Genomic DNA, 27,076 nt, shown 5'->3' with positions numbered 1-27,076 from the left:
CTACAAGTTGTGCAAGTTTCAAAATTAATATCCAATATCTCCAAAGTATTATATTTATAAAGTTTATTAATAATAACTTGAAGCAAAAAGCTAGAGTAAAAAAAAGGTGCTAACCCAGTCATGCTCACGGAAAAAGAGAGAGACAGAGTTACAGAATTTATCTGTACACATAAGGACCCAAACGTGGGGACGAAGGGAAAGGGATGCTGGGAGATGAAGTCTAAGGGTGCAAGATTTTCTAACTATACAGTTGGTCCCATTCTTTCCTAAGTTCCATAGCTTACTGCAATAACCTCATTATTGGTCTCCCTGTCTCAAGTCTCTCCCCACTCCAATCCATCCTCCCCAGCAATTTTTCTTAATCATAGGTCCAAACTATCTTACTCAATGAAGTCCAATAGCTTCCTATTGCCTCTAGGTTTTTCATTCTTTCCCAGATAAAATAAAATCTCTTCTGTTTGGTTTTTAAAAGTTTGGTTTTTTTACAATCTAACCCCAATCTTACTTTCCAATATTGTCATACATGACTGGAGAAGTGAATAGAGTATGGGAATTTGAGCCAGGAAAATCTGAGTTCAAATTCTACTTCATGCACACACTGTGTGAGCCTAGGCAAGTCATTTAACTTCTCTGGGCCTCAGTTTTCTCATATGAAAAGAGCAAGAGTTAGACTTGATGGCCTCTAAGGTACCTCCCAGCTATAAATCCGTGATCCTAAGATCCTTTCTATGCCGGTCCAGCCAAACTTTATTTTTCACTGTTCCACATGTATAACTCTCCAACTCCTATCTTTGTCTGTACCCAAGACTTTGAACAGATTCCCTCCTCACCACCATCTTTTAGAAACCCTGATTTTCTTCAAGAGCCTTATTTTCTAATTTGTGGTGCCCTTCTTCCCAAAACTATCTAGTATTTATCCTATGGATTTACATCCACATATATTGTTCTCTCATCAAATTTAAACCTCTTGAGGGCAGAGCAGTTTTATTTTTGTCATTGTAGCCACCATACACAGCATATTCCCTAGAACAGAGCAGGCACTTAATAAGTGATTGTTGATTGATTGATTGATTGATTGGAGTGGGTAAATCAAAGTCCAGGAAATGAGGGAACTGGATTCAAGAAAGTTCAAGACAAGATCCTAAGGAAAAATTAAAACTTAGTAACTCAGGAATTAACTGAGGGTTACATTCTCTCCCTGCATTAACTAAAAATTCATGTAAAAATAGTCTTACAAAAAATACAACTCTTTATCAATATAAAGTATTTTATTACAATCATAGAATGATGGGGGATAGAGACTTAGTAATGAGAATGGAGACTAGCAACAACTTCAATAAGTCAATAGGCAATTATGTACGTACTCTGTGTTAAGCTCTCAGAATCCAAATATAAGAAGAAAGACAGTCCTTGGATTCAAGGAGCTTACATGCTAATGAGGGAATAATACACAAAAGAGAGATGATCACGAAGGGGCAGGGAGACACAGGGAGAAGGTACCTGAAAAGTAACATGATGGAGAAAGTCAGAGTAAGGAGAGCCAGAAGAGGACTGAAGACATGGCTGGTCTGGACACTTTCCTTAAAATGAAGGTAAAAAGAAAGACCTTGACACTGGTGTGCTGGAGCCAAATTATATTGGCTTGGGAGAGTAGATTGTTAAATTTTCAATGTGAGCATTTACACCTGCAAAATCATCACAGACTACAAATCAAGACTTGACTTATATGACAACAATAGTTTTGTTGACTGTCTAGACTTAAGGAAGTGGTGGAGAATAAAACAAAACTGCAGATTAAAGTCAAAAATGCATCACTTGTAATTTTATTTTTCCAGAGAGTTTGGTTGTTAAGCATTTACCAGCAAAGTGCTGCAGTTACCTAATATCTTCTTAAGTAGCAGTTCCTTAAAGACAGGCTTTCTGCTTGGCCATTAAAGAACAGTGTCAGAGGCAACTAGGTGGCTCAGTGGATTGAGAGCCAAGGCTAGAAAGGGGAAGGGGGACAAGGGGAGTCCTAAATTCAAATCTGACCTCAGATATTTCCTAGTTGTGTGATCCTGGGCAAGTCAATTAATCCCCATTGCTTAACCACTCTTCTGCCTTGGAATCAATATACCATATTGATTCTAAAATGGAAGATAAGGACTGAAAAAGAAGAAGAAAAAGAACTGGGTCAGGGAATCAGCAAGACTCACACATGTGAAAGCCAAGCAGAAGAGTACTGGAGTCTGTGACCAAGTCATTCCTGAGAGTCTCTCCCTCCTTTACAGTTCTGGATCCCCCCACAAATCTAACTGCCAGTGAAGTCACCAGACAGAGTGCCCTGATTTCCTGGCAGCCTCCCATAGCAGACATTGAGAACTACATCTTGACCTTTAAATCCACGGATGGAAGCCGGAAGGTGAGTCCTTAAGTAAAAGGGAAGGCTAAATCCAATCATGCCCATCACTCAGGAGTGAAGAGTCAAAACAATTAGGGGAGAATGCAAGCCAGAGGGAAAGGGCTTAGACCTCCTGACATTTACACTAACAATACAGTCAAAATAATGTGAACTTGGGGGCAGTTAGGTGGCTTAGTGAATTGAGAGGCAGGCCTAGAGATGAGAGGTCCTGGGTTCAAATTTGACCTCAGACATTTCCCAGATGTGTGACCCTGGGAAAGTCACTTGACCCTCATTGCCTAGCCTTTACTACTCTTCTGCCTTGGAACCAATACACAGAATTGATTCCAAGATGGAAGGTAAAGGTTTAAAAAAAAGATAATGTGAATTTCATGACATATTGAAAATAAAGATTATGGGATTTAAATTAATTTAGGGATCTTCTAGTTCAACCTCCTTATTTTGCATTTGGGAAGGCTTTTGGATGTTCTTATAATCCTCACAAAGACTTCATCTTTACATATGCAGCAAACAATGAAGAAGAGATTTGGCAAATTTTTTGTAAATATCTTTAATGGACATAGTTTCCAATTATTCAGACCTTTGAGCAGGAAACTTAAGAATAGGAAGAGCCACCCCAAAAAGACTGAAGGATTCCTAGACAGACAGTCCATCCTAGCAAGGGTTCACCCTTATGTCCTAAAAGGTCCAGAAGTAATGAATAATTTAAATTTCATTTGTTCTTAAATATACCCTGAATAGAAGTGGAGTTTTCTTAAGAATATTATATCTCTCCAATACCTCTCCAAGACAGAGTAGAACTGCATTTTTACGATTCCAGTTCCCCCATGTATGTCTCTGGGAACCATGATCCCCTTTTCTCCTTTTGTTGTCATTCACAGGAGTTGATTGTGGATGCAGAAGATACTTGGATCCGCCTAGAGGGACTTTCTGAGAACTCTGAATACACAGTACTCTTACAGTCAGCCCAGGATGCTATACACAGTGTGATCACCTCCGCTAGCTTCACCACAGGTGAGGAAGTGATTGGAGCTTTCACACATCCTCCAGCACATACCCACCCAAACCAATGTGGTCCCTCATCATCTCTGCTGAATCTTGGTTTTCAACGAGGCCCCCAGAGGAAACTAAATTGCCTCTTCCTGTCAAGGAAGTTATTTCTTCAGCTTCTTTCTTCAATAGTGGAGCAATACAGGAAAGATCTTGAATACAGATGTCAGGCAGGATACTGATTCTCAAGAGTTTTTAAACCATTTGAAAGGGTGTGAGAGCTGAGAACCATTGGCTTCAGTTCCTTAAAAGGCTCAGGGCACCTACTGCATGTTACTGGATAAAGGTGCTGCTCTGACTTCCAACCTTTTCTTCATGTCCTAACTCTTGATCTGAACCAAATCTGATAAATTGGATAAGTACCTAAGGTAAACTGGAAAAGAGGTTGGAGGCAGAGCAACTATTTAGAGGTTGTTAAAGAGTAAAAGAGAAAAGCAGTAAGTGCCTGGATCAGGGTGGAGATAGTGGAAATGCAAAGAAGGATGTAGGAGCAAGAGATATGGAGGTTGTCTGATCAGTTAACTGCCTTTAGCTACTGATTAAACATGATTAAGAGGAAAGAGTCAAAAGTGGCTTTAGCATGGATTCTCTCCATTCACATGGCTTTCATCCTAGCTTTGTCCCCTCATCATCTCTTTCCTAGATAATTGTCATAGCTAACTAATTAATCTCCCTGCCTCATGCCTCTCCCCCATCCAATCTTCCCTCCACTTAGCTACCAAAGGGTTTTTCCTACATCATGAGTCTCACCATGCCTCTCCCCTCCTTCAACAAACTCTAGTTGTTCTCTATTATCTCTAAGTTTAGATGTTCTCTTCTCTCCCCTTCCTTTCTGTTTTCTTCTGTCCCCCCTGCCTTGCACTTAGACTCCTCCATAATTTAACCCCAATCTACCTTTCTAGTCTTATTCCATACTACTTTCTTTCATGTGCTCTACTGCACTCCATCTCCTATCTCCCTTACCTTTGCCCTGGTTCTTCCCATGCCTAGAATTCCATCTCTACTTCTTAGAGTACCTAGGATCTTTCAGGGTTCAGCTCAAGCACCACTTTCTACATGAAACCTTCTCTGATGCTCATAGTCATTCTCCATTCCCCCCCAATAACCTTGTAATCATTATGTATAAATTCAGTGTATACTTCTATTTGTGCATATTGTTTCCCTTATTAGAATGCAGATTCCTTGAGATCAGGTACTTTTTTTACATTTGTCTTTGTATCCTTACTGATTAACATAATACCCAGTATACAGCATAGTAGGAGCCTAATAAATGCTTGTTGATTAATTGATTAGTTTAGGGGACTTAGAAGAGCTTTGAAGTCTCTTCCAGCTCTGAGAGTTTGAAATTCTATGACATGGACTTCTTAATGAAGTAAGTCACAATTTAAAGAGAATTATTTCTCTTTTTTAAAAAAAAGACATAGATGGCAAGTACTTGAAAGCAATTCTCTATTTGCATATTTATTAGGCATAAACTTATAATTTCATCCTGAAGATGCACAAATTTCATTGCTGGCTCTATGCAGTATGAACCTTTAATTCAAGTCTTAGTAATGCTCTAGCCAGTTGTCATGAGCATTATGATAATATCACAGAATGTTTCTGTCTTCGGGTGACATCTTGCATCCAGAGAGTCTGCAACCTGCCAGCTAAAAAAAGGCAGGAACCACTTAGCTGCTCCATCTATGGTGAAGTCAAGCCCCTCACCATGTGGATATAGGCTAATATTTAACTAGGATGGGGTGATTAAGATTTTGCCCCAGGGTGCTGAAATTTAGAGAGTGCAGATATCACTTTCAACAGCAAAAAAGAACTGAGCTTAATAGTTAGAAGCAGCTTTCATGCTTCAGCCACCATATCCCAGGTAAAGTCCTCCCCAGCCTGACTCTGTGGCTCCCTTCATCTCCTCAGCAATTACCCCTTGGTTTCTTGGTGTCCCCACAGATTACCACCACTCAGCAGAGTACACATTTCCTGCTACTTGCCATGGGTACAAAAGCAGATATTGGACGTAATTGTCTTTTATACCATAGTGTGAATGAGTTTCAGATATTTTTCTGAGAGCAGGTTTTGACTGAGATAAAAAAAAAGAAGTTAAAAAAAATCTCCAAGTCCCCAAGGCAAGGCTAGGGATAATGCCAAGAAGAGGAAAGGAACAGAAAAGGGCAAAGACTAAGAAGTTATCATCTTCCACCACCTCACCTAGGGCCAGCATTGGGCAGATGGTGATCTTTTGTTGCCTCAGAACTATTAGGTCTGGGTGGTAAAAATAAAAAAATCAAAGTCTTCTGAGGACAAGCTTTTTTTTTTTTTGATTGGTGGGTAAGGGAGTTGCTGAACTTGTTTTTAGAGTAGTGGCTAAATTTACAGCAGCTAGTTGGCACAATAGAGTACTGCTCCTGGAGTCAGGAAGTCTCATCTTTCTGAATTCAAATCTAGCCTCAGATATTTACTAGTTGTGTGACTCTAGGCAAGTTAGTAAATTCTGTTGCTTCAATTTCCTCATCTGTCAAATGAGCTGGAAAAGGAAATGACAAATTACTCTGGCATCTTTTCCAAGAAAACTCCAAATGGGGTCACAAAGTGTTGGACATACTTGAAAAATAACTTAAAAACTCTGGATGATTTTAATGGAGTTCTCTTGTACATCCTTAACTCCTTCTAAAACACTGTCACATAAATAAAGCCTAAAATTGCACTCTAAGACGGAAAAGAATCCATCGACTGGCAAGTTCTACACCCTTTTCCAGCAGAAAAAAGATAAGACAATTGTTTTAAACATACTTTTAATGACTAGTTTAAGAAATCTGAGTTTTTTCTCTGAGAAGGAAAAAAAAAACACTACAAAAAACTTCCTTTGATCGAGATGTCTTCCCTCTTTGTGTTTCTGCCACACAATGTACAACCATTTCCTTCCTTCCATCATGTTAATAGCTGCCTGTCCTGTTGTCTCTGGTGTTTGCACAAGACTCAGGGGGGAATTATATACAAGTAGTATGGAAGGGAAAAAAAATATGGATACATTATTTATAATTTACTGTCGCCTGAAATTTCATCCAAGGTCTACTTGTCTTTTAAAGACATGAATATAAATGAGGAAACAAATATTCCCCACAGAGCAACAGGGCTTGGTGAAATGATCATCTTCAAGGCAATTCCTTTTGTCTGATTTAATGCTATAAGAAGCAAACAAGGCTTTTGCTAAAACCTGTCTTCAGAGACCTGTGGAGATGATAAAAATGAGTTATCTTGACCTTGGGGTTAAATGAAAAATATCTGGTTGTTGATGTGCCCAGAGATGGGCGAGTATCTCTCTTGTCACTTTCAGGTAGGGCCCCTTCAAGTCTTTTGTCCAGCTGGTATATGCAGCTAGATCCCAGACATAATGCTCTGGGTACCAGAAGTCCCACTTTTTCAAGGAAGGGTTTCTACATTTAAACTGTGAACAATAATGAAGGGAGCAAGCTCTGGGTCTTGGGTACAAAATATCTTAAAAATCCGTGTAGTTAGCAGAAATAGCCTAGACAGGAAAATCAGGTGTGGAGAGTGACCAACCCCTCAGAGGAAATGACCATGCGTCTGTCAATATGATCTCTCTGCTTACCAGGAGAGAAATGATAGGTTTTTGTTTAAAAAAAGCAAAGGGAAAAGAAAGCATGAGTGAGTTGAGTGGATGGAGGGGTAATGGTTTCCTTTCTGTCCTATTGTTGCTGGATTGTTTAAGCAGACTATCAAGATCAAGAAACTTTCCCCTCAGCATCCTCAGAGAGGAGGGAGGAAGACCTCTCCCATTCTGTCCTCACCTTGGGGTGAGACCTATGTCTGATAAAATTGAAACTATTCTTATAGTCTGCTCTTCACACATATGAGAGAGAGAGAGAGAGAGAGAGAGAGAGAGAGAGAGAGAGAGAGAGAGAAATATTGAGAATAGAAATCGTGTCAACAGGTAAAATCTTCCCCAAAGTGAGCAACACTCAAAAACAGTACCTCCATATTTGTCCAGTATCACTAGGGTCTGAGCTATTCCACTTGGGAAAAAATTCTATTGATCATCAAAACCAGTAAATTTTAATGTTATTCTTTAAAGATTAGTTGAAGAAACTGGAGAATATATCAACCAGGAGTAGGGAAGATGAAGGAAGGAGAGAGAGGTCTTTGAATATGTAGAGGGCTATCCTATCAAAGAGGATCTAGATCTGTTCTCTTTGGCCCTATAGACCAGAACTAGGAGGTATAAGTAGAAGTTGAGAAGAAACAGATTTAAATTTGTTGTCAAGAAAGAACTTTCTAAGCAGTAAAGCTGCCCAAAAGTGGAATGAACTGCTTTGGGACAAACTTCAGTTCCCATAAACTGGAGTTGTTCCAGGAAAGGTCAGAAGGGATTCTTGTGTATCAATTGGACTAAATTGCTCTGAGATGCTTTAAAATTCTGAACTTTGTCCTATAGAAACCTGACTTTGACAGTGTCTGGCACATAATAGGCACATAATGAATGCATATTTCCTTTCTTCCTTCCTTTCACCTATGACCAGATGGATGTTCTTTCCATTTCCCCCTACTGCCTTTCTTGCTTTCTTCTTTAGAACCTGGGAGTCTCCAAAGGCAACATTAGCCCAGTAAAGTGAACCTATACTGCCTGGAGTCAGGAAAACTCATTTTTTGAGTTCTAGTCTGGCCTCAGCCACTTAGGTGCTGTGTGACCCTGTGGAAGCCACTTAATCCTGTTTGCCTCAGTTTCTTCATCTGTAAAATGAGCTGGAGAAGGAAATGGCAATGAAACTCCAGTATCTTTGCCAAGAAAATTTCAGATGGGGTCATGAAGAGTGAAACAAGACTAAATAAGAAAAAAAGTTCACCAACTACAAGCCCAGGACTCTAACCATTACACAAAGGTGTCTAGAGTGTGATAAATGGCCACCCTTACTTTTAATGATAGAATAGCTGATTTGCTCAGGGTCAAAAGTGGAGTAAGGGGCCAAGCTGGAAATAATGCTGGCTTCCTCCCTCCTTTGTCCTCTGCTCTGATTCATGGCTACCCTTAGCATTCACCCTCCTAGATGCTCTCAACAAATCCATTTCTGAGCAGTTCTTCCAGTGAGTAAACCAACCCCATCAATAACACTATTACCTTGGGAAACACTTATCCATGAGACATTTCAGGGCTCTTGTCACTGAGGGTTGTTTTTGCTCCTACCCCATAATATAGTCTAAGCTAAAATATTTCCTTTCCAGAAGTTTTCCTATCCCAGAACTCTCATTGCATCAAAGGAAAGAAACTCCTTCTAGTTTTCCAGTGAATCTGATGACTTTCCTTTTATGGTTAATTATCATGCTTGCCTGTAGCTCTTGAGAGGCAATGAGGAATGGTGATAAGGATATTGGTCTTGAAGACCAAAGACTTGAGTTTCAGGGTATCTAACATGAGTGGCTGCATCTGCCCACATTATTTTCTTCATGAATTGAAAGTCTTAAAAGTAAAGTATCACAGAAATGAAAAAGAAAAAAAAGATAATAGGACAAGATCATAAAAGCAATAACATAAAAACTGGTTAGAAAAGAGAGCTCAAAATTTGTACTTCAGAAACTTTAATTCCATGAAGAACACAAAGAGGAAATAAACAAGGATATAGACCATGAATCTGAGAACAAAATTTCAGGATAGGAAAGGGGGAAAAGAATTAATGAAGAGAACAAAGCAAAAAGTCAGCAAGGGAAAAAAAACAACTAAAAAATTAAAGAAGTTGAAGAAGGAGAGATTTTGAACTGATAAAAAGAAGGGCAAAAAGAGGGGAAGAAATAAATTATTTTTTATTTTAATTTTTTAATATTTCTCCATGTTTACATGATTCATTTTTCCCTTCCCCTTTTCCTTCTCCCCTCCCAGAATAGACAAGCAATTCCTCTGGGTTGTACAAATGTTATCACTTGATACCTATTTCCATATTATTCAGGAAGAAATAGATTATTTTATTACATAAAAGAATAAGAAATTAATTTAAGCAAAATCATAAAACTAGGGAAAAGGTTGATAAATGGAAGCTAAGTAGTGCCATAGTGTATAGAGCACTGATCCTAGAATCAGAAAGACCTGAGTCAAATGAAACCTCAGGCATTTAGTAGCTGTGTGACCTTGAGCAACTCACTTAACCTCTGTTCAACTCAGTTTCCCAATCTATAAAATGGGATAATAAGAGCACCTGTCTCCTAGAATGGTCCTGAGGATTAAATGAAATGATATTTGTAAAGTGCTTAACATAATGTCTGGCATATACTAAATACTACGTAAATTTTAGCTATTATAAAATGGGATTTCAGGGGAAAAGGGAGGGGAAGAGAACCTGTAGGAATGGAGTTACATCATAATAATTTAAACAAAACAAAGTGTAGGGATGAAGTATTCTATTTACAAATTAAATATATAAAATATCATAAAAATTAAAAACCGCCAATACTGAAATACAAAAAGAGGAAAATACAAACCTGATTTAATAACTTTTCATGTTAATGGTCTAAAAAAATCAAAGAAAAATCAAAGAAAGCAGATGAATGGCTAAGAGAACAAAACCATATAAACTTATTTATAAGGAATGCACTATAAGAAAATCAAAGAGATGCATGGAATCAAAATGAGAATAAAATAGAATTAGGTTTATTATGCATGACATGAATTTAAAAAGCAGAAGTAGCAGTCACACTATCAGACAAAGCAAAAATAAAAATTCAGAGTATCAAATGAGAAGATTAAAGGAACCATAAAAAAAACAAACCAATATCAATAATAAACACATACACACTCACACACACACATATACAAGTGACATAGAATCTAAACTCACCACCTAAAAATTAACTAAAATAGAATAATAGAATAAGATTAGGAGACTTTAATGTTTCTTCCTCAGTACTAGATGTTTTTTCTTTATTCAAAGATATTTTATTTTCCCAGTTACATGTAATAACAAATTTCAATATATTTTCCAAAATTATAAGATCCAAATCGTCTCCCTCCCTCCTTTTCTTTATCCCTCCCTGAAATGGTTAGCACTTTGATCTGGGTTTTACATGTATTACCATGCAAAACATACTTTCATATTGGCCATTGTTGTAAGAAAATATACTCATATAAAACCAAAATTATAAACAAACTAATGTGAAAGATAATGGGCTTTGATCTGCATCTGACTCCCAAAGTTCTTTCTCTGATGGTAGATAGCATTCTTTTCCGTAAGCCCTTCAGAACTGGAATAGATCATTGCATTGCTGAGAATAGCTAAGTCTTTCACAGTGGATCATCATACAATATTGCTGTTGCTATGCACAATGTTCTTCTAGTTCTGCTTATTTCACTCTGCATAAGTTCATGTAGGTCTTTCCAGCTTTTTCTGAAATCATCCTGCTTATCATTTCTTATGGCATGACAGTAATCAATCATTGGCGTGATAGTATTCAGTCATCAATATATATCACAAATTGTTTAGCCATCCACCAATTAATGGACATCCCTTCAATTTCCAGTTCTTTGCCCCCACAAAAAGAATTGCTAAAAATAATTTTTGTCCAAATTGGTCCTTTCCCCTTTTTCAAAGATCTCTGTGGTATATAGATCTTGTAGTAGTAATGTAGTAGTAGTAATAAAAAAGGGTAGGTATAGTTTTATAGCCCTTTGGGTATAGTTCCAAATTGCCCTCCAGAATAGTTTGATCAAGAACCAGATGAATTTAAAAGAAAGATAGAAATTAAATTATAGAACTAAACAAACTGAGAATTTATAGACCCTTCTGAATGGTACTACTAAAAATTATACATACCTAGTAGCATTAGATGGGCTTTTGCAAAAATAGATGTTATGTGAATGTACGAAGAAATTGCAAATATATTTAATGAAAAGCAGAAGCAATAAATGTATTCTTTACTCACTATAATGCAATAAAACTAGCAATTGATTAAGGAAACAAAATCATAGACCATGATGAAGATTTTTTTAAACCCTTATCTTCCATCTTAGAATCAATATCTAAGGCAGAAGAGTGATAAGGACTAGGCAATGGAGGTCAAGTGACTTGCCTAGGGTCACACAGACAGGAAATGTCTGAGGTCAGATTTGAACCCAGGACCTCCCATCTCTGGCCTGGCTCTCAATCCACTAAGCTACCCAGCTTCCTCCCAAGATGAAGATGAATTTTATCCTCCCAAAATACAGGAGTAAAATAAAGATGCATCCTTTTCCCTGATAACAAAGTTCTTGGATTATTGTTGCAATAAAATGCAGGGAAAAATAAATAAGGAAAGGCAAAGTGTAGCCCTATTTGTTGATAATATTTTGTTTTACTTTAAAATTCCTAGAGAATCAGTGAAGAAACTGAGGCAATTTAATGGTAAAATATCTTTGAAGAAAAAAGATTGAATGATAGTAATTTCCGTTTATATAATACTAGTAACCTTGGACAAATCAATTTCTCTGACTTACAGTTTCTTCATCCATAAAATGGGATAATAATATTATATAAGCTATCTTCTAGGGTTGTTATAAAGAAGTGATTTTATAAACCTTAAAGTACCACATAAATGGAAATTCCTATCATTCAATCTTTTTTTTTTTATTTTCCCAATTAGGTGTAACAAATTTTCAACATATTTTTTTCCAAAATTATAAGATTCAAATTGTCTCCCTCCTTCCTTTCCCTCCCTCCTTTCAGAGATGATAAAGAATTTGATCTGGGTTATACATGTATTACCACTTATCATTCAGTCTTGACAAAGTGTCCCTTTCTATCCATGTGGACAAGATAGAGAGGTGTGGGCTAGATCATAGTGTAACCAGGATAATCAATATGGAACTAGTTGAATGACCAGACCCCAAGTGATCATTAATGGATCCATATCAACTTAGAGAGAAGTCTCAAGGGGTATTAGCCCAGAGACCAATTCTTGGCTCTGTGTTGTTAATTTTTTTCAGTGACTTGAACTTAGTCATAAAAGACATAATTATCCCATTTGCAGATAACATGAAACTGGGAGAAATAATTATCATATTGAACAGCAGAGTCAAGATATAAATAGATATAGATCTCAACAGGCTAGAATTATGGGCCAAATTTAATAAGATGAAATTTAAAGGGATGCATATGAGGTTATATGCTGGAATTAAAAAAATCAACTTCACAGGCAAAAAATGGGAGAGTTATGATGAAACAACACACTTACAGAAAAGATCTGGGTTGTGGGGTGAGGGAGTAGAATATAAACTTAATACAAGCCAATAGTATAATGAGGTCAATTAAAGGAACTAATGTCCAGGCTAAGAAGGTGATTATCCTACCTGATCCTGGACACACCACATCTGATGTACCATGTCTAGTTTTTCAAACCACATTTTAGGAATGACACTATTAACTACAACCTGTTCAGAGGAGGGCAACAGGGATAATGAGAAGCTATAAGAACATGTCATATGAGACTCAGTTGAAGAAAATGAGAATTTTTACTCTGGAAAAAAGAAGCTATTTGGTCCTAGAGAGCTAAAGTAGAATCAATGGGAAAACATTTCAAAAAGCAGATTTAGACTTAGCATGTAAAACATCCTTACTTATATAGCTAACCAAAAGTTAGATGGGCTGCCTCAAAAGGCAGTGGCTTTCCCTCCCTAGACATCTTCACGCTGAACAATGACTACTCATCATAGACATTTTTGAGAGATTCTTGTACAGGTTTGATTGTATGGCCTCTGCCTCCAATTCTAAGATGCTAGGATTCTGCAATACTATAAACTATATTGATTGGAATTAATCATTCTACAAGGGACAAACAGCCACCTCGTATACTTAACACTGTTCAGTTCATTTGATCACACCTTGAATCTTTTTCTAAATGGGGATCAGTGCTATCCCTTACTCTAGAGAAGTGGTTCCCAAACTTTTTTGGCCAACCGCCCCCTTTCCAGAAAAAATATTACTTAGCGCCCCCTGGAAATTATGAAACTATTTATTGAACTCAGAATAGAATGTAATACAAAAAAAAAGTGTGGCCATCACTGCTCCTCTGGATTGCTGCAGCACCCACCAGGGGGCGGTAGCGCCCACTTTGGGAATCACTGCTCTAGAGAATCACTCCTACTCTTCAATTTCTTCCTTTCCCTGAAGCTAATTCTTTGTTATTCAAGCCAATAGAGAGCCATGGTTCCCTCTCCACTCAGTATATAGATAAATTTTATTGCTATAATTGGTTGGCTTCATTTGAAAGAAATTGGTACTTTTAATCCTCTTGAAAAAATATATATCTTGACATGAAAGTTACAAAAAATGTTTCAAGAAATTTCAGAAACACTCTGTATGAAGATTCTTTTTTCCCAAAGCTGTTTTATTTTATTTGGTGATTTTAAAATATTTGGATAGAAAACCAGTCTGGTCTCTTTAAGAAGTCAGTGTGCAAAATGGAGAAACTAATCACCAAGGGGGAAGAAACTCTGGATATGAATGGCAAAAAAAAAAAAATGGTGTGCAAATGAAAGGATAGCATGTGTTTTTATTTTGAGACAGTTAATTCAAAAACAGCTAAGTGGTGTACCAAGGCTAGAGTCAGAATGGCTCTTCCTGAGTTCAAATCTGACCTCACACACTTACTAGCTATGTGAACCAAAGCAAATAGTTTAACCTTGTTTGCCTCAGTTTCCTCATTTTTAAAATGACCTGGAGAAGGAATTGATACTTGCCTGCTGTGTTACACTGGGCAAATCACTTACCCCTGATTGTCTCTGTTTCCTTATCTATAAAATGAGTTCAAGAAAGAAATGGCAAACCACTCCAATATCTTTGCCAAGAGAACCCCAAATGGGGTCACAAAGAGTCAGACACAACTGAAACACTGGAACAATAAAAAATTCAAAAGCACATGGCAGAAAGCACTATAGAGTAACATATAGTAAACCTGGGATAAGTAAGCAGAATGATATTCAGAGCTTTTGATGATCACAGATTAACCAGGAGGTATGGAGCTGATTCCACTTTTGGCAGGAATCTAGCCTCTAACATTTATTAGCTTTGCTATTTAGCCACTGGCAAGCCAAGCAACTCCTCTCAGGCTCAGTTTCCTCATGTTTAAAAATGTCAATGATAATAGTGCCTACCTTACAAGGCTGTTGGGAGGATCAGTTGAGATAATATATGAAAAGTGCTTTGTAAACTTTAAATCTCCAATAAATATTAGCTATTATTATTGAGAAGCAATGTGGCATCATCACTAAAAATATAGCCTCAAAACAAAGGAGATAGATGTTCAAGATGTGCCCCTGATGCTCTAAGAAACTCTGAAACACCAAAAAATTCAAAAAAGGGGCTGACCTGCATGGATAGAAGTAGTTTCTTCACCTCAGACTTCCCTAGACCAGAGATGGCAAATACCTATTTGCCAGCTGGCAACACCCTCTAGCACAGCCTGAACCAGACTAAAACACAATAAACAAACAAACAAACAAACAAATAAATGGCTTTATGAATAAGTGAATGGATAAATAAATAAATAATGAATGAATGAATGAATGAAATAAAAATATAATAGAACATAGGTAATGTTAATAGGTGGTTTTATAAATCAATAAACATTCAGCAGGGATTCTTATGTACCTTTTAGTAGTCTCCTTCCCCTATTGGAGTTTCTTACCCCTGCCCTAAACCAAGGAAATCACAGCTCTAGTCCCTATTATAATTTTCTTTGAATAATAGCTAGAACAGAGAAGACCAAGAGTCAGAGACAGAACCCTGGGGTAGCCTGAAAATGAGATTAAACTGCCAATCGTTTCCTAAAGAAAAAGGAAAATAAACTTTGATATGAATGGAAACTAGAATGTTTAATTTGCAATTAAAGTTGATATTTCTTTTAATCTTTCTTTAATATGGGAATTAAATTGTTTATAATAAGAAACATACTTTTTATGCTTTCTTAATTTAAAAAACTCTATTTCTCAAGGAAAATCTCAAGAAAATCATAGGTTATATTCAGCCCTCTCAGTCAGTTATCCCTATTCAACCAGGCCTAAACTATTCTAAACAAATGTCACCCTCCACTTGCTGGTAGTTGTCCCAAATGCCAATGTAACCCCATGTGGGATTAAGATTAGTCTCGCATCATTGAGCTAATTTTAGTGATAAAGCATCTCAGCCTATGAGGTATTTGGAGGGGGGGATTATATTATTACTAAATGAATTTTACTAAACACCAATAATTTTATAGAATCATAGAATGTAACAGTTAGGGGGGATCTCAGCAGGCATGAAGGTCCCTCCATTTCCTTGAGCTCCAAATCTCCTCTACAATACATCTCCAAGTAGTGGTCATCTGGCCTTTGTCTAAAGATCTCCAGGGAGGTGGAACCCACTGCCACCTTAGGAAGCCCATAATAATGTGAGGCAGCTCTAATAATTAGACTTCAGACCTGAATTTGTCCCTGAATCTTCTATGCTCTAGGACCAGATGAAACACGTCTAAACCTTCTTCAGCTTGATAACTGTTCACATACTTGAAAAATAGCTGCTATGTTTCTCTTCTCCTGACGAACCATCCCTAGTTCCTTCAATAAAGCTTCTTGTGACATGAACTTGATGACCCTTGATGTCCTGGTCACCCTTTTACTGGAATGTAATATTGAATAAATAATCTATGAACTTGCTTTGGGGTCTACCTTCTGGGACATAAGGCTGCCCCTTTCTATGACCTCTCCATAGGCTGCTCTTTATTGGATTGCTTACTACATACAGTAACGTTTTAAATATGATATATATCTAGACCTATAGAGTGCTGATTTTGCTACTACATGGCCCTTTGTGCTGGACAATTTTTTTTTAACCCTTGTACTTCGGTGTATTGTCTCATAGGTGGAAGATTGGTAAGGGTGGGCAATGGGGGTCAAGTGACTTGCCCAGGGTCACACAGCTGGGAAGTGGCTGAGTGTGCTGGACAATTTCTGATACTGATTAATTATCATTAACAACCCTGACATCTCTTTCAATAGCAGTTATATTTGTTGAGCTATTCAAATATACAGAATTCCATTCTTTTCCCCCAAAATAAGTTTTATTTATTTCATTAAATATTTCTCCATTACATGTATAAAATTTTTAACATTCATTTTTAAAATTTTTTGAGCTCTAAATTCTCTCTTTCCCTCTGTCCCTCCACCTCCCCCACTTGAAAAGGCAAGAATTTGATATAGGTTATGAAGTTATGTAAAACATATTTCTATATTGGCCATATTACAAAAGAAAATGGGGAAAAAGCAAGAAAAACAAAGTTTTTATGTGCTTTAGGGGCAGCTAAGTGACTCAGTGGATAGAGAGGTAAGAGATGGGGGGACTGACTAGCCTCTGACATTTCTAGGTGTTTGACCCTGGGCAAGTCACTTAACCCCAATTGCCTAGCTCATTCTTCTGCCTTGGAACTGATACTTAGTAAGGATTCTAAAATAGAAGGTAAAAGCTTTTTTAAAAAGTGCTTTCATTTTCATTCAGATTCCATCAGTTCTTTTTCAGCATTTTTCATCTTAAGTCCTTTGGAATTGCCTTGGATCATTGTATTGCTGAGAATAGCTATCGTTCACTGTTGATCATTGTACAATAGTGCTGTTACTGAGTTACAATTATCTCCTGGTTATGATCATTTCAATTTGTATCAACATAGAAGTCTTCCCAGATTTTTCTGAAAGCATCCCATTCATCATTTTTTTTAAACCCTTACCTTCTGTCTTGGAATCAATACCGTGTATTAATTCCAAGGCAAAAGAGTGGTAAGGGTTAGGCAACAAGGGTTAAGTGACTTGCCCAGATTCACACAGCTGGGAAGCGTCTGAGGCCAGATTTGAACCTAGGACCTCCCATCTCTAGGCCTGGCTCTCAATCCACTGAGCTACCCAGCTGCCCCCACCGCTCATCATTTTTTAATAGCACAATAGTATTCCATCATAGTTAGATACCACAAGTTGTTCAATCATTCCCCAATTGATGAGTATCTCCTCAATTTCCAGTTCTTTCCCACAACAAAAAGCTGCTATAAATATTTTTGTACTTATGAGTCCATTTCCTTTTTCTTTGGGATTCAGATCTGGGAGTGGTATTGTTGAGTCAAAAGGTATTGCACAGTTTTATGAATTGTTCTTCAGAATGGTTGGATCAGTTCAAAATTCCACCAATGGCGCATTAGTGTCCTAAGTTTTCCACAACTCCTCCAACATTTGTCATTTCCCTTTTATGTCCTATTAGCCAATCTGATAGCTGGTATCCTAAAGTTGTTTTAATTTGCATTTCTCTAATCAATAGTGATTTATAGCATATTTTCATGACTATAGATAGCTGTGATTTCTTCTTCTGAAAACTGCCTGGAGAATCCAGTTCTTTCAACCAAATCAAGCTATTTATTAACAAATCATTAACTTTGTAATTACCTCTTAACAAACAAAATTATGGAGCAAACTTCAAAGTAATATATTCATAAAATAGCCAAATTTCATGTTGCTCAAATAAGTCTTTGTAACCTAGTGCTCTGTGTAACTTATGGTAATATATAACTTATGGCATTAACTGCTAAATCTTTTAGTGTCCCTCTGGTTGGGTACTAGCTGCCTGCTAAGCATTATATTGTGCCCTGAAGCTAAACTCTTTAGCTCCAATTTTAACTAATTAGCAATTGTTCTCTAAATTGGACTGTTTCCACCCAATCTGGGAGAAGAGTAGTAAATTACTTCCTCTCCTTTAAAACAAAATGAAACAGTAAAATAGTCATTTCACTGGTCCAATCAAGAAACTTTTTTGAACCAGGATTCCAGCCCCAAGGCTTAGTAACTGACTTGGGCTGCATCTGGTTCTTTAATTACAAGGATGCAGCATTTTTAGATGTTCATTTCCATTCAACATGTATTTGTTAATCACCTAGTATATGCTGGCCTCAGCTACTTACTAGCCGTGTGACCCTGGGCAAGTCACTTAACCTTGTTTGCCTTAGTTCCTCATCCGTAAAATGAGTTGGGGAAATGGCAAATCACTCGAGTATCTTTTGCCAAGGAAAGCCCAAATGGGGTCACAAAAAGTTGGAAATGATTAAAAAACAACTGAATAACAACAGTGAAATAGATGAAAGGCACTGTCCTGTAAAAGATTCAGATACAGAGACAAAGCAAACAGTCCCATGAAGAGATTACCCTCTACTGGATATATGAGTCTTCAGAGTTGACTCACAGAATACTTTATAAAATTTAAGTCACCAATCAATTTATTAATCACCTAAAATGTCCTAGGAAATAGTCTCTGCCCTCAAGGAGTTTACAATCTAGTGGTTTATAATCTAACCTTTAAAGCAATATACATTTGCACAAACATGTAAATTTGAGCTAAAATTATTATGATGATGAACAAAAAATGAATATGTATATGTATATATATATATGTTTTCACACAAATATGCTTTAAAAAGTATGAATATATGAATCACTATACTTAAAGAGGAATAGAATTCAGCTCTAGAGCTGCAATAATCCCTACTGCTATATTATATTTGTACATATATATATGTATATATACATAAAGCATTAAATTTCCATTGAGGGTAGGCATTCCACTTGGGCATCCTCTCCTTAATCCTTGTACTCTTTTATCAACCACTTGCCCCAGTGGTAGCTGCTGCCATATTTATGTCACACCTATGTCCTATTCTATAGGAATTGGAAGATGAGATACAAGATAAGACTAGGTGATAATCTGATCAACTGATTGTACTCATGAATACCTTAGAGGAGCTTCTCTGCAGCCCCACTCCTGTTTCAAACCCAAATGTGCATTCTAAGTATCAAGGACCTTTTGGGGGAAATAAATAATTATTTTATATGTGCATATTTACTTGAGCAATATAAATTCCTGAAAAATCCTTGACTCTGACCATATTATATCAGAGATGCCAATAGTCTCTGGTTTAATAGTTAAATCCTGGAGGCTTTATCCAACTATTTTAGACACATAGAGATTAGGTGATTTGCCAAGGGTCACACAGTTAATAAGTGTGAAATTTAGGATTTGAATTCAGCGTGTCTGACCCCAAGCCTGGAACACAAGCCACTATTCCACATTGTTGATTTAAGTAAGATTGATGTATGCATATATTATAACAGAAAAGATTCAAAGCCTCCTCTTTCCTCTTTGTTCTTCTCATGACAAATAGAACAATAGAGAACAATTAGGCATCTCTCAGAGGTTTCATCTCTGCCCCACTCATTATGAAAAGTTTGATTTTTGAGAGGGGAAAAGAGAACTTTTCTATAAAGAAAAAAAGGATGAAATTGACTTTTGAAGGCTGTAAAGCACAGCTTGTTTACTAAAAGGAGCATAGAAAGAATATTTGTGTATGAAATTTTTTTAATCTACTTGTAAAGAAACAGCTTCTCCAATAAAATGAGAAACATGGGCTGGTAGGAAGACAAGATAGAGAACTACACTTCTGATGAATGAATTAACAAGACTTATTTGAGGACAGAGAAATTACTGAGGCTTTCAGGGACATTGTGATCCCTCAGCTCTTTTGCAAGTGACTTGTTTTTAGAGTTTGAGAGGTTTGAACGTACAAAGTGGTAAATCAAATAACTGTCTAGACATCATGGGAAGATGAAAAAAGAACTTGATTTCATACCTGATAGAAAGGTGAATTTCATGAAATTTACTTGATAATTGTACTTGATTGATGAGTCACTGTCCACAAGGAGGCTCTGTTTCAAGATATTCGAGGAAAATTAAGATACCATCTGGAGAACTGGCTAACAGGAAGGCTTCAGCAGCTATGCTCAGAGATTGCCAGTTAGAAGAAAGAAACTGCTTTACAGTTTAGCTGAAGAAAAGGCTGGAAAAGTGGTTTTGGGGTAAGCTCATTGGAAGAAAACTGAACTCTGATATAGTTTGAGCTATTGCTCTCCAGCTCCAAATACAGGTTAAAAGAGATGAAACCTCTGAGAGATGCCTAGTTGTTCTCTACTGTCTTATTTGTCATGAGAAGATCAAAGAAGAAAAGACAGGCTTTGAATCTTATCTGCTATAAGAAAAGTTTGGAGCTGATTGAACAAAGCAGAATCCTGTTAAATGGAGAACTAGCTGGACTTGTCTATATTGTCCAGAGAATCATCTGAGTAATTTTTCTCTGACCTTTGATTTGCTAAGAAAGGGATGAGATATCATCAAACAAAGCAGAATCCTGCTGCGTGAAGAGCTGACTGGGCTTGTCTGCTTTACTCAGAAGGGTCGACTTAAGGAACTTTTCTGGTCTCTGGCTTAGGGGAACTCCTTGTCACTACCTGTCAGTTGTTTAACAGCTTCTTAGAGCCCTTTTAAAGGCAATTGTGAATTAAAAGAGCTGTTTACTACTTCATCAACCCAAAAGAAAAAGAGGAGAGACTTTGCCTAGGAGAATAATGAAAACCAGAAGGGAAGTAGCAAGCAAAGCAGTGGCTTTGTGTGGTTTAGATTATTGCTGAAAAAACCAAGGACACCAAGACCTACATGAGTTACCCTTGGCACATATGATTCTCCACTCATCTACCTCCTATAAGGTTTCTATAATGGTGTGCCCATTCTTCCCCATGGATACTATAGCAAAGAGTATGGTCCAGGTTTATATGTAGACTGTGATGTTTTTATTATTCCTACATTTTCGTCATGTTGAATGACATGATTATTCTCAATTTTGCTTTATTGTTAAATGAATGCTTCACCTTTAAAATCTAATCATGTCATGGACACTGATTTTGTGGAAAAGGAAAGCACATTGGCTGGAGCTCAGTAGCTGTAATGACAAATAGTGAGAGTATACCCATATATGCAATAATTGGGTTCTCACCTAGAACCCTAAACAAGTCTAGGTCATAACTGGATGGAAGTGGCCCTTCTTCGGGAAATTCAGATCTTCCAGTATAAAGATAGGTTGGGTGAGCAAACCATCTGAGAACAAGTTACAGTCAGAATACCTTTTATAAATTTTATAATTTATATATACCTTTTATAAATTAAATAAATTAATAAAACATATAAACTATTACAGATGAGCCTGGTCTAAAATCTTTCAAAAGTACAGTGGTAAGTTTCTGTAACAACTGTTCATGCCATCCAATATATTCTCCGTTGATTACTAATTAGCCAGCCATGATTAATTAGGTAGTTTTAGTTAGGTACATTTACTACACATATATAGCATGAATAGCTGTTACAGAAATGTCACCCTCAAAGTCTAAGGTATATGCTCTCATAAATATACCCAAAGTCAATGGGTAAAGTAGGTACAGAATTAAAATACAATGTCAAGGCATCCATACAGAAAACACATATGAATAACTTGGTCCCTTTGTGAAATTCCCCTGAAGTATAGGTCTCTGTTGGGCTCCAAGGGAAAATGCCTGGGTAGAGTCCATAATGTCACTGTTCTATACTTCAAGAAGGTCATAATCCCTAAAGAAATGCATTGAGTTTGTCCTCTCTCACCTCCAAGCTAATCCATTCTCTCCAACAACATGGTCAACATGGGAGTGAGTATTGAGTATGACATTTCCTCTGGTAGAAATATAATTGCTTAAAGCCATCTGGAAACTTAACTGCTTTGTTTCTAAAAATCCTTCACTTATATACATAGGTCTATAGTGTAATGCAGGGTTGCTAGCAGAAGCCTTTGCTTTTCAAATTCAACTGTAAGCAGCCCTGGCAGTTAGGGGTTTTAGAATGTTCAGAAAGGCAGTTGGAGTCTGAGGCTATAAATAGTGCTGAAGTTCCAACTGAAGGGCTTTTGCCTTTTGGCTTCAGCATTGGCCTGTGTTTATTTGTCCTGGGGACATTTTGGACCTAGCTTAATTTCTCTGGACCTCAACCTGATCTCTCTTCATTTACATCTCTCTTGTTTCCCTGAATTTCCCTTTGGGCCCTGGGAGGAAGGGTGGTTTTGGTGGTTGGACATTGTAGGTTTAGCTTCTGTAGGAAAGTAGGACATCCTTAAATCAAGCCACCCCATTATTTAGTGATCTGATAAATACTTTACTTCAGGGCAGTGAATCCTTCCTGACTGGGAGAGCCGGACTCTCTCAGTCTGACTCCCTTCTCTGTGACCCTTCCCCCAACACCAGTTTTCTCCCTAGTTGCAGTTACAAAACCCTGAAACCCTCTTTCCCTCAACTCATTCCTGCCATCAATAAATTCCCCTTGTTACCTATACAAAGCCTCTGATGAATCATTATATTGAATATTAAAGCAAAGGGTGAAGTGGGAAGAAATTACTTTCCTTTTTATTTCTTGAGGGAAATCTAGGCATCCATCTTGGGCCATCTCCAGCCAAGACTTCCTGCAGACATCAATTACACTGACAGGGAGGAGCCTCTGACTCCTCCCTCAAAGGGACATTAGAAATTAACAAGAGAAACCCCCAGCCTTGATCTAAACATTTCTGACTGGCCCAAATTCCTCTTGTACCTTAGAGATACCTTCCCTGTCTGAAGAACCTCATCCTATTTCCCCTCAGTACCCTCTGTCCCTAGCCTCAGTGAATAAGCCTGTTTAAGCTGCCCTCCTGTATACTCCCATTCATTCCCTTACCTTCCTATATACCTACCTCATTCATCCCTTCCATACATTCAGCTATCCCCTTCATTCCTCCTCCTTATCATCCTATCACCTTTATCCCTCCTCACTATCCAGATTTGCCTGACTTCTTAATAATATTAATTGGCGGGCAAATTTAGCAAACTACCTAGAATCTACTGATCCAATCAAAATGAAGTTAGCTAGGATAACATTTATCCTATCTAGCATCTCAATGATTTCTTGGTCACTAATGCAAGGTATTGTGGATTTTTGTTTTATAAAGGTCCCTAATCTCATGCAACAACTTCTGGATATCTACGATTATTATAAATGGTGTGCTCTGACCCTAGCTGAGTGTATTTGCTTCATCCCAACAGCCATAGCCATAATCCTAACAATCTGGCAATTCCTTGTGGTCTCAAAAAATACACATCTAATTTTTTCAGTCAGTCCCAAAACATTTAGAATATACCATCATCTGATTTCATCCAATGGCTTGAAACACTGCACTCCTCTCAAATATAAATACTACATACATATAACATAAAAGCATTTCCAGTTCACACCCACAAACTATATGCTAATAGGATCACAGATTTAGAACCGAATGGGGATTTCCTTAGAGACCATCAAGTCTAACACCATCATTTTACAGGTGAGGAAACTGAGTTCCAGAGAATTTAAGTTCACCTGCACAAGGACATTCATGCAAAAAGCAAAAGACCAAAGATTCGAACCCAGGTTCTGTTTTTCCAAATACTCGTACTTTCTAATATATTACATTCTTTATATACACATAAACATATGTGCTTGTACATACATCTCTATACATACATATTACATGTACACACCTATAGAGATATATACATACACATTATATACATCCATTCTTTATTAATGCCTATACACACATATGCATATGTTCAGCATTAAAGCTTAAAACTCAATTGAGACTCTTGGGAAACTTTTCAAGAAGCTTTCCTATGAGAATATCTTCTCCAAATCATTCTTCCCTCCCTAAAAGATTTCCAGTCCTTGGACTAATTTATAATGCCAGAGTATTAGGAAACCTCTCTAAGGGTTTGCCAATTCAAGCACATCTTAGCAGCAGTTTTTAAAACAGTGTAGAGTGAAGCCCCAAGTATTTTGGAAAGGTGGCTGATAAACCAGTTTCCCAAAATGCTCCCTGTTTTATTATGACCCATACATAAGTGACCATAATCAGCAGTTACAAAATTATAAAGAATATCTTGAATGGATCGAGTACTTTCTCTCATAACATATTTCAGGTATTTATTTGCCTTATCATCATAATTTCCTAGTTGGTGTTTTGGTGTGTGTATGTGTGTGTGAGTATGTATGCATATGATATATAGCAAATAGAGAGAGAGAGAAAGAGAGAGAGAGAGAGAGAGAGAGAGAGAGAGAGAGAGAGAGAGAGAGAGATATGGGAGTGGTATTATCACCAAAATAGGGAACAGAGAACACCACATACACACACACACACACACACATACACAAATACATAGATAGAGAGAGAGAGATAAAAAAGATAGATAGATAGATAGATAGATAGATAGATAGATAGATAGATAGATAGATAGATAGATAGATCTGAAGTTCCTTCAAAAGCTAGTTTTGACTTTCTCTCCTGGAAAGAAATACAAATGGATAAAGAAATGAACCATTCTTAGGAAATATCTTTCTCTCCCTGTCCAGGGGGTCGAGTGTTCCCTCATCCTCAGGACTGTGCTCAGCATTTAATGAATGGAGACACTCTAAGTGGGGTCTACACCATCTCCATCAATGGAGACAGAAGTCAGAAGGTCCAGGTGTACTGTGACATGACAACAGATGGGGGCGGCTGGATTGTAAGTAACTGTGTAGAATTTCTCAGAATCTCTCAGCATTCATAACATTCCATAAATTCACCTTTTTCTTTTTACCATATCCTCTTATCCATCACCACAATTTAATCTCTCCTGTCTCTTCAGTTTCCTGAAAACACTGTTTAATAGCTCAGACACAGTCAAGGGTGGAAGACAATCTAAAAACAAGTAAGATTAAAGCTGAGAGTTATGGGAATTAACCAGGAATTTGGGAGACAAACCAAGGTCCTTTACCTTCCCTCCTATTCCTTTCCTAAGGACTGTTATTTCATAAGGAGGAAGAAAAGGGAAAGCAAGAACAGCAAGATCTGAAGGAGTCTGATGGACCCTGAAAAGTCCTGAATATTTTTGATGACAGCCAGAGTGATAGAGTAATGGAGATGAAGATGGTGACAGGAGTAGAGAGGCTGAGGTCCTGAGTACTGAAGATCACTGGAAGATCAGAAGAAAAGAAATAAAATGAGCTTAATTTCAAGTAGTTATTAGACCCAAATAGTGGCTCTGCTATGTGCCTTAGGTATAAATACAGAAATAGGGTATAGTTCTACAGACCTAGAAGTCCTACCTCTTTGGACTGAATGATCTCATGGATAGGCTCCTTCTTCCTGTTTCTCAGCCCTTCTATGTGAAATCATATTTTGAGAGCCAGACAGAGGCATGTCTGTCTTGCTCAAAACCAGGACCTCAATATCCATTTCTATCCCCATCACTACAACTCTCATCAAGAATATATGGAAATTTGGGGTAGCTAGGTGGCTCAGTGGATAGAGAGGCAAGCCTAGAGACTGGAGGTCCTGGGTCCAAATCTGACTTCCTAGAGTTAGGTACTTCCTAACTCTGTGACCATGGGCAAGTAATTTATCCTCGATTGCCTAACTCCTAATACTTTCTTGCCTTAGATTCAATATTTCATATTGTTTCCAAGATGGAAGGTAAGGGTTTAAAAAAAATATGAGAATTTTCAAAGACCTTTATTATTCATGACTTTGAATTCAGAAAGCCCTCATATTCTGGGTGCCAGGATCCTGATTAGTGCAGATTTGAGAGTAAAATAAATTATCCCCTGCTAATCCTTGCAACAATGTAGGTTCTCTTTGCACAGGTGATTTTCCATGCCTATAAAACGTACTCTCTTCTCGTTTTCACATATTGAAATTCTAAGCTTTCTTCAGGTCTCCATTTCCTAATGCTTTGCTTCCTGCCATCATTTTTTGTTTATTTTGTCTAGATTTGGTATATACTTATAACTGTTCATGTTGAATCAGTTCAACTCCTTGAAGCTAGAGATAACTTTGTTTTAATTGGTGTGTCCCAAGTGCCTCACATAATGCCTTGTATAGAATAGGTTCTAATACATAATGGTTTGGTTCATTTTTTAAAAATTGGAATGTTCCTAATGTCTGACCCCAAGATATCCCTACATAGCTAAGGAGGAAGGGATGAGACTTCACGTATCCCAACCTTTCCCCCAACCAGTACCCCACTGACTGCTCACACACAGAGCTAGCCTTTTCAAATTGCTAAGAATGGGTCGTTTTTTGAAGAGTTAAATGGTACCTCTGTTCATAACAGCTGCTCTTGGGAGACATTCCCTTTTATATCTCTGACATATGTGTGCCTCCTTCTTAAAGCATAATTGGAAATTGAAGTCGAAGCTGATTTATTGGAGGGTAAATGAAATTAGCACTTAAACAGCTTGGAAAGTGAATGATTTGCAGTTACTTTGCCTCCAATATGATGGTGTCAGTCACTGGGATGGGAATTATTCCCTTTCTTTTGGTGAAAAACTCCAATTTATATGGAACAAGAAAAAAAAAGCATAGGGCCAATACCATCTCTTCTTGCCATTCTGAAGGATTTATGTGTACCTGTGTTGTTGTCTATATTCAAAGAGTGGAAGTGATTGCCAATATCATACCTAGTTCTATTAAGAGGATATAGATCCATAAAGGAGCCCAGAGCATCTTTGAAAATAACAAATCTAATACTGGTACATTGTTTTACTGCAGATGATAGAGAAAGAGGGAGAGGTGGGAGAGAGGGAGAAGGAGAAGGAGAGGGAGAAAGAGAGGGAGAGACAAAGACAGAGGCAGAGAGAGAGAGAGAGAGAGAGAGAGAGAGAGAGAGAGAGAGAGAGAGAGAGAGAGAGAGAGAGA

The 27,076-nt window shown here is 37.5% G+C and overlaps 1 protein-coding gene across 1 annotated transcript in view; it reads left to right on the top strand.

The window, feature by feature from the left end:
* TNR (tenascin R) overlaps positions 1 to 27,076 on the top strand; it is a 110,029-nt gene that overhangs the window by 70,791 nt on the left and 12,162 nt on the right. Inside the window, exons 15-17 of the mRNA XM_044673994.1 lie at positions 2,271 to 2,401; positions 3,283 to 3,415; positions 24,751 to 24,902. Of these exons, the coding sequence (XP_044529929.1) occupies positions 2,271 to 2,401; positions 3,283 to 3,415; positions 24,751 to 24,902 (416 nt within the window). The remainder of the gene's footprint in view (positions 1 to 2,270; positions 2,402 to 3,282; positions 3,416 to 24,750; positions 24,903 to 27,076) is intronic.

Source organism: Gracilinanus agilis, chromosome 4 (assembly GCF_016433145.1).
Source record: "Gracilinanus agilis isolate LMUSP501 chromosome 4, AgileGrace, whole genome shotgun sequence".
NCBI classification, from domain to species: domain Eukaryota; kingdom Metazoa; phylum Chordata; class Mammalia; order Didelphimorphia; family Didelphidae; genus Gracilinanus; species Gracilinanus agilis.
The sequence above is the reverse complement of the archived record's forward strand: the minus strand, read 5'-3'. Positions and strand labels throughout refer to the sequence as shown.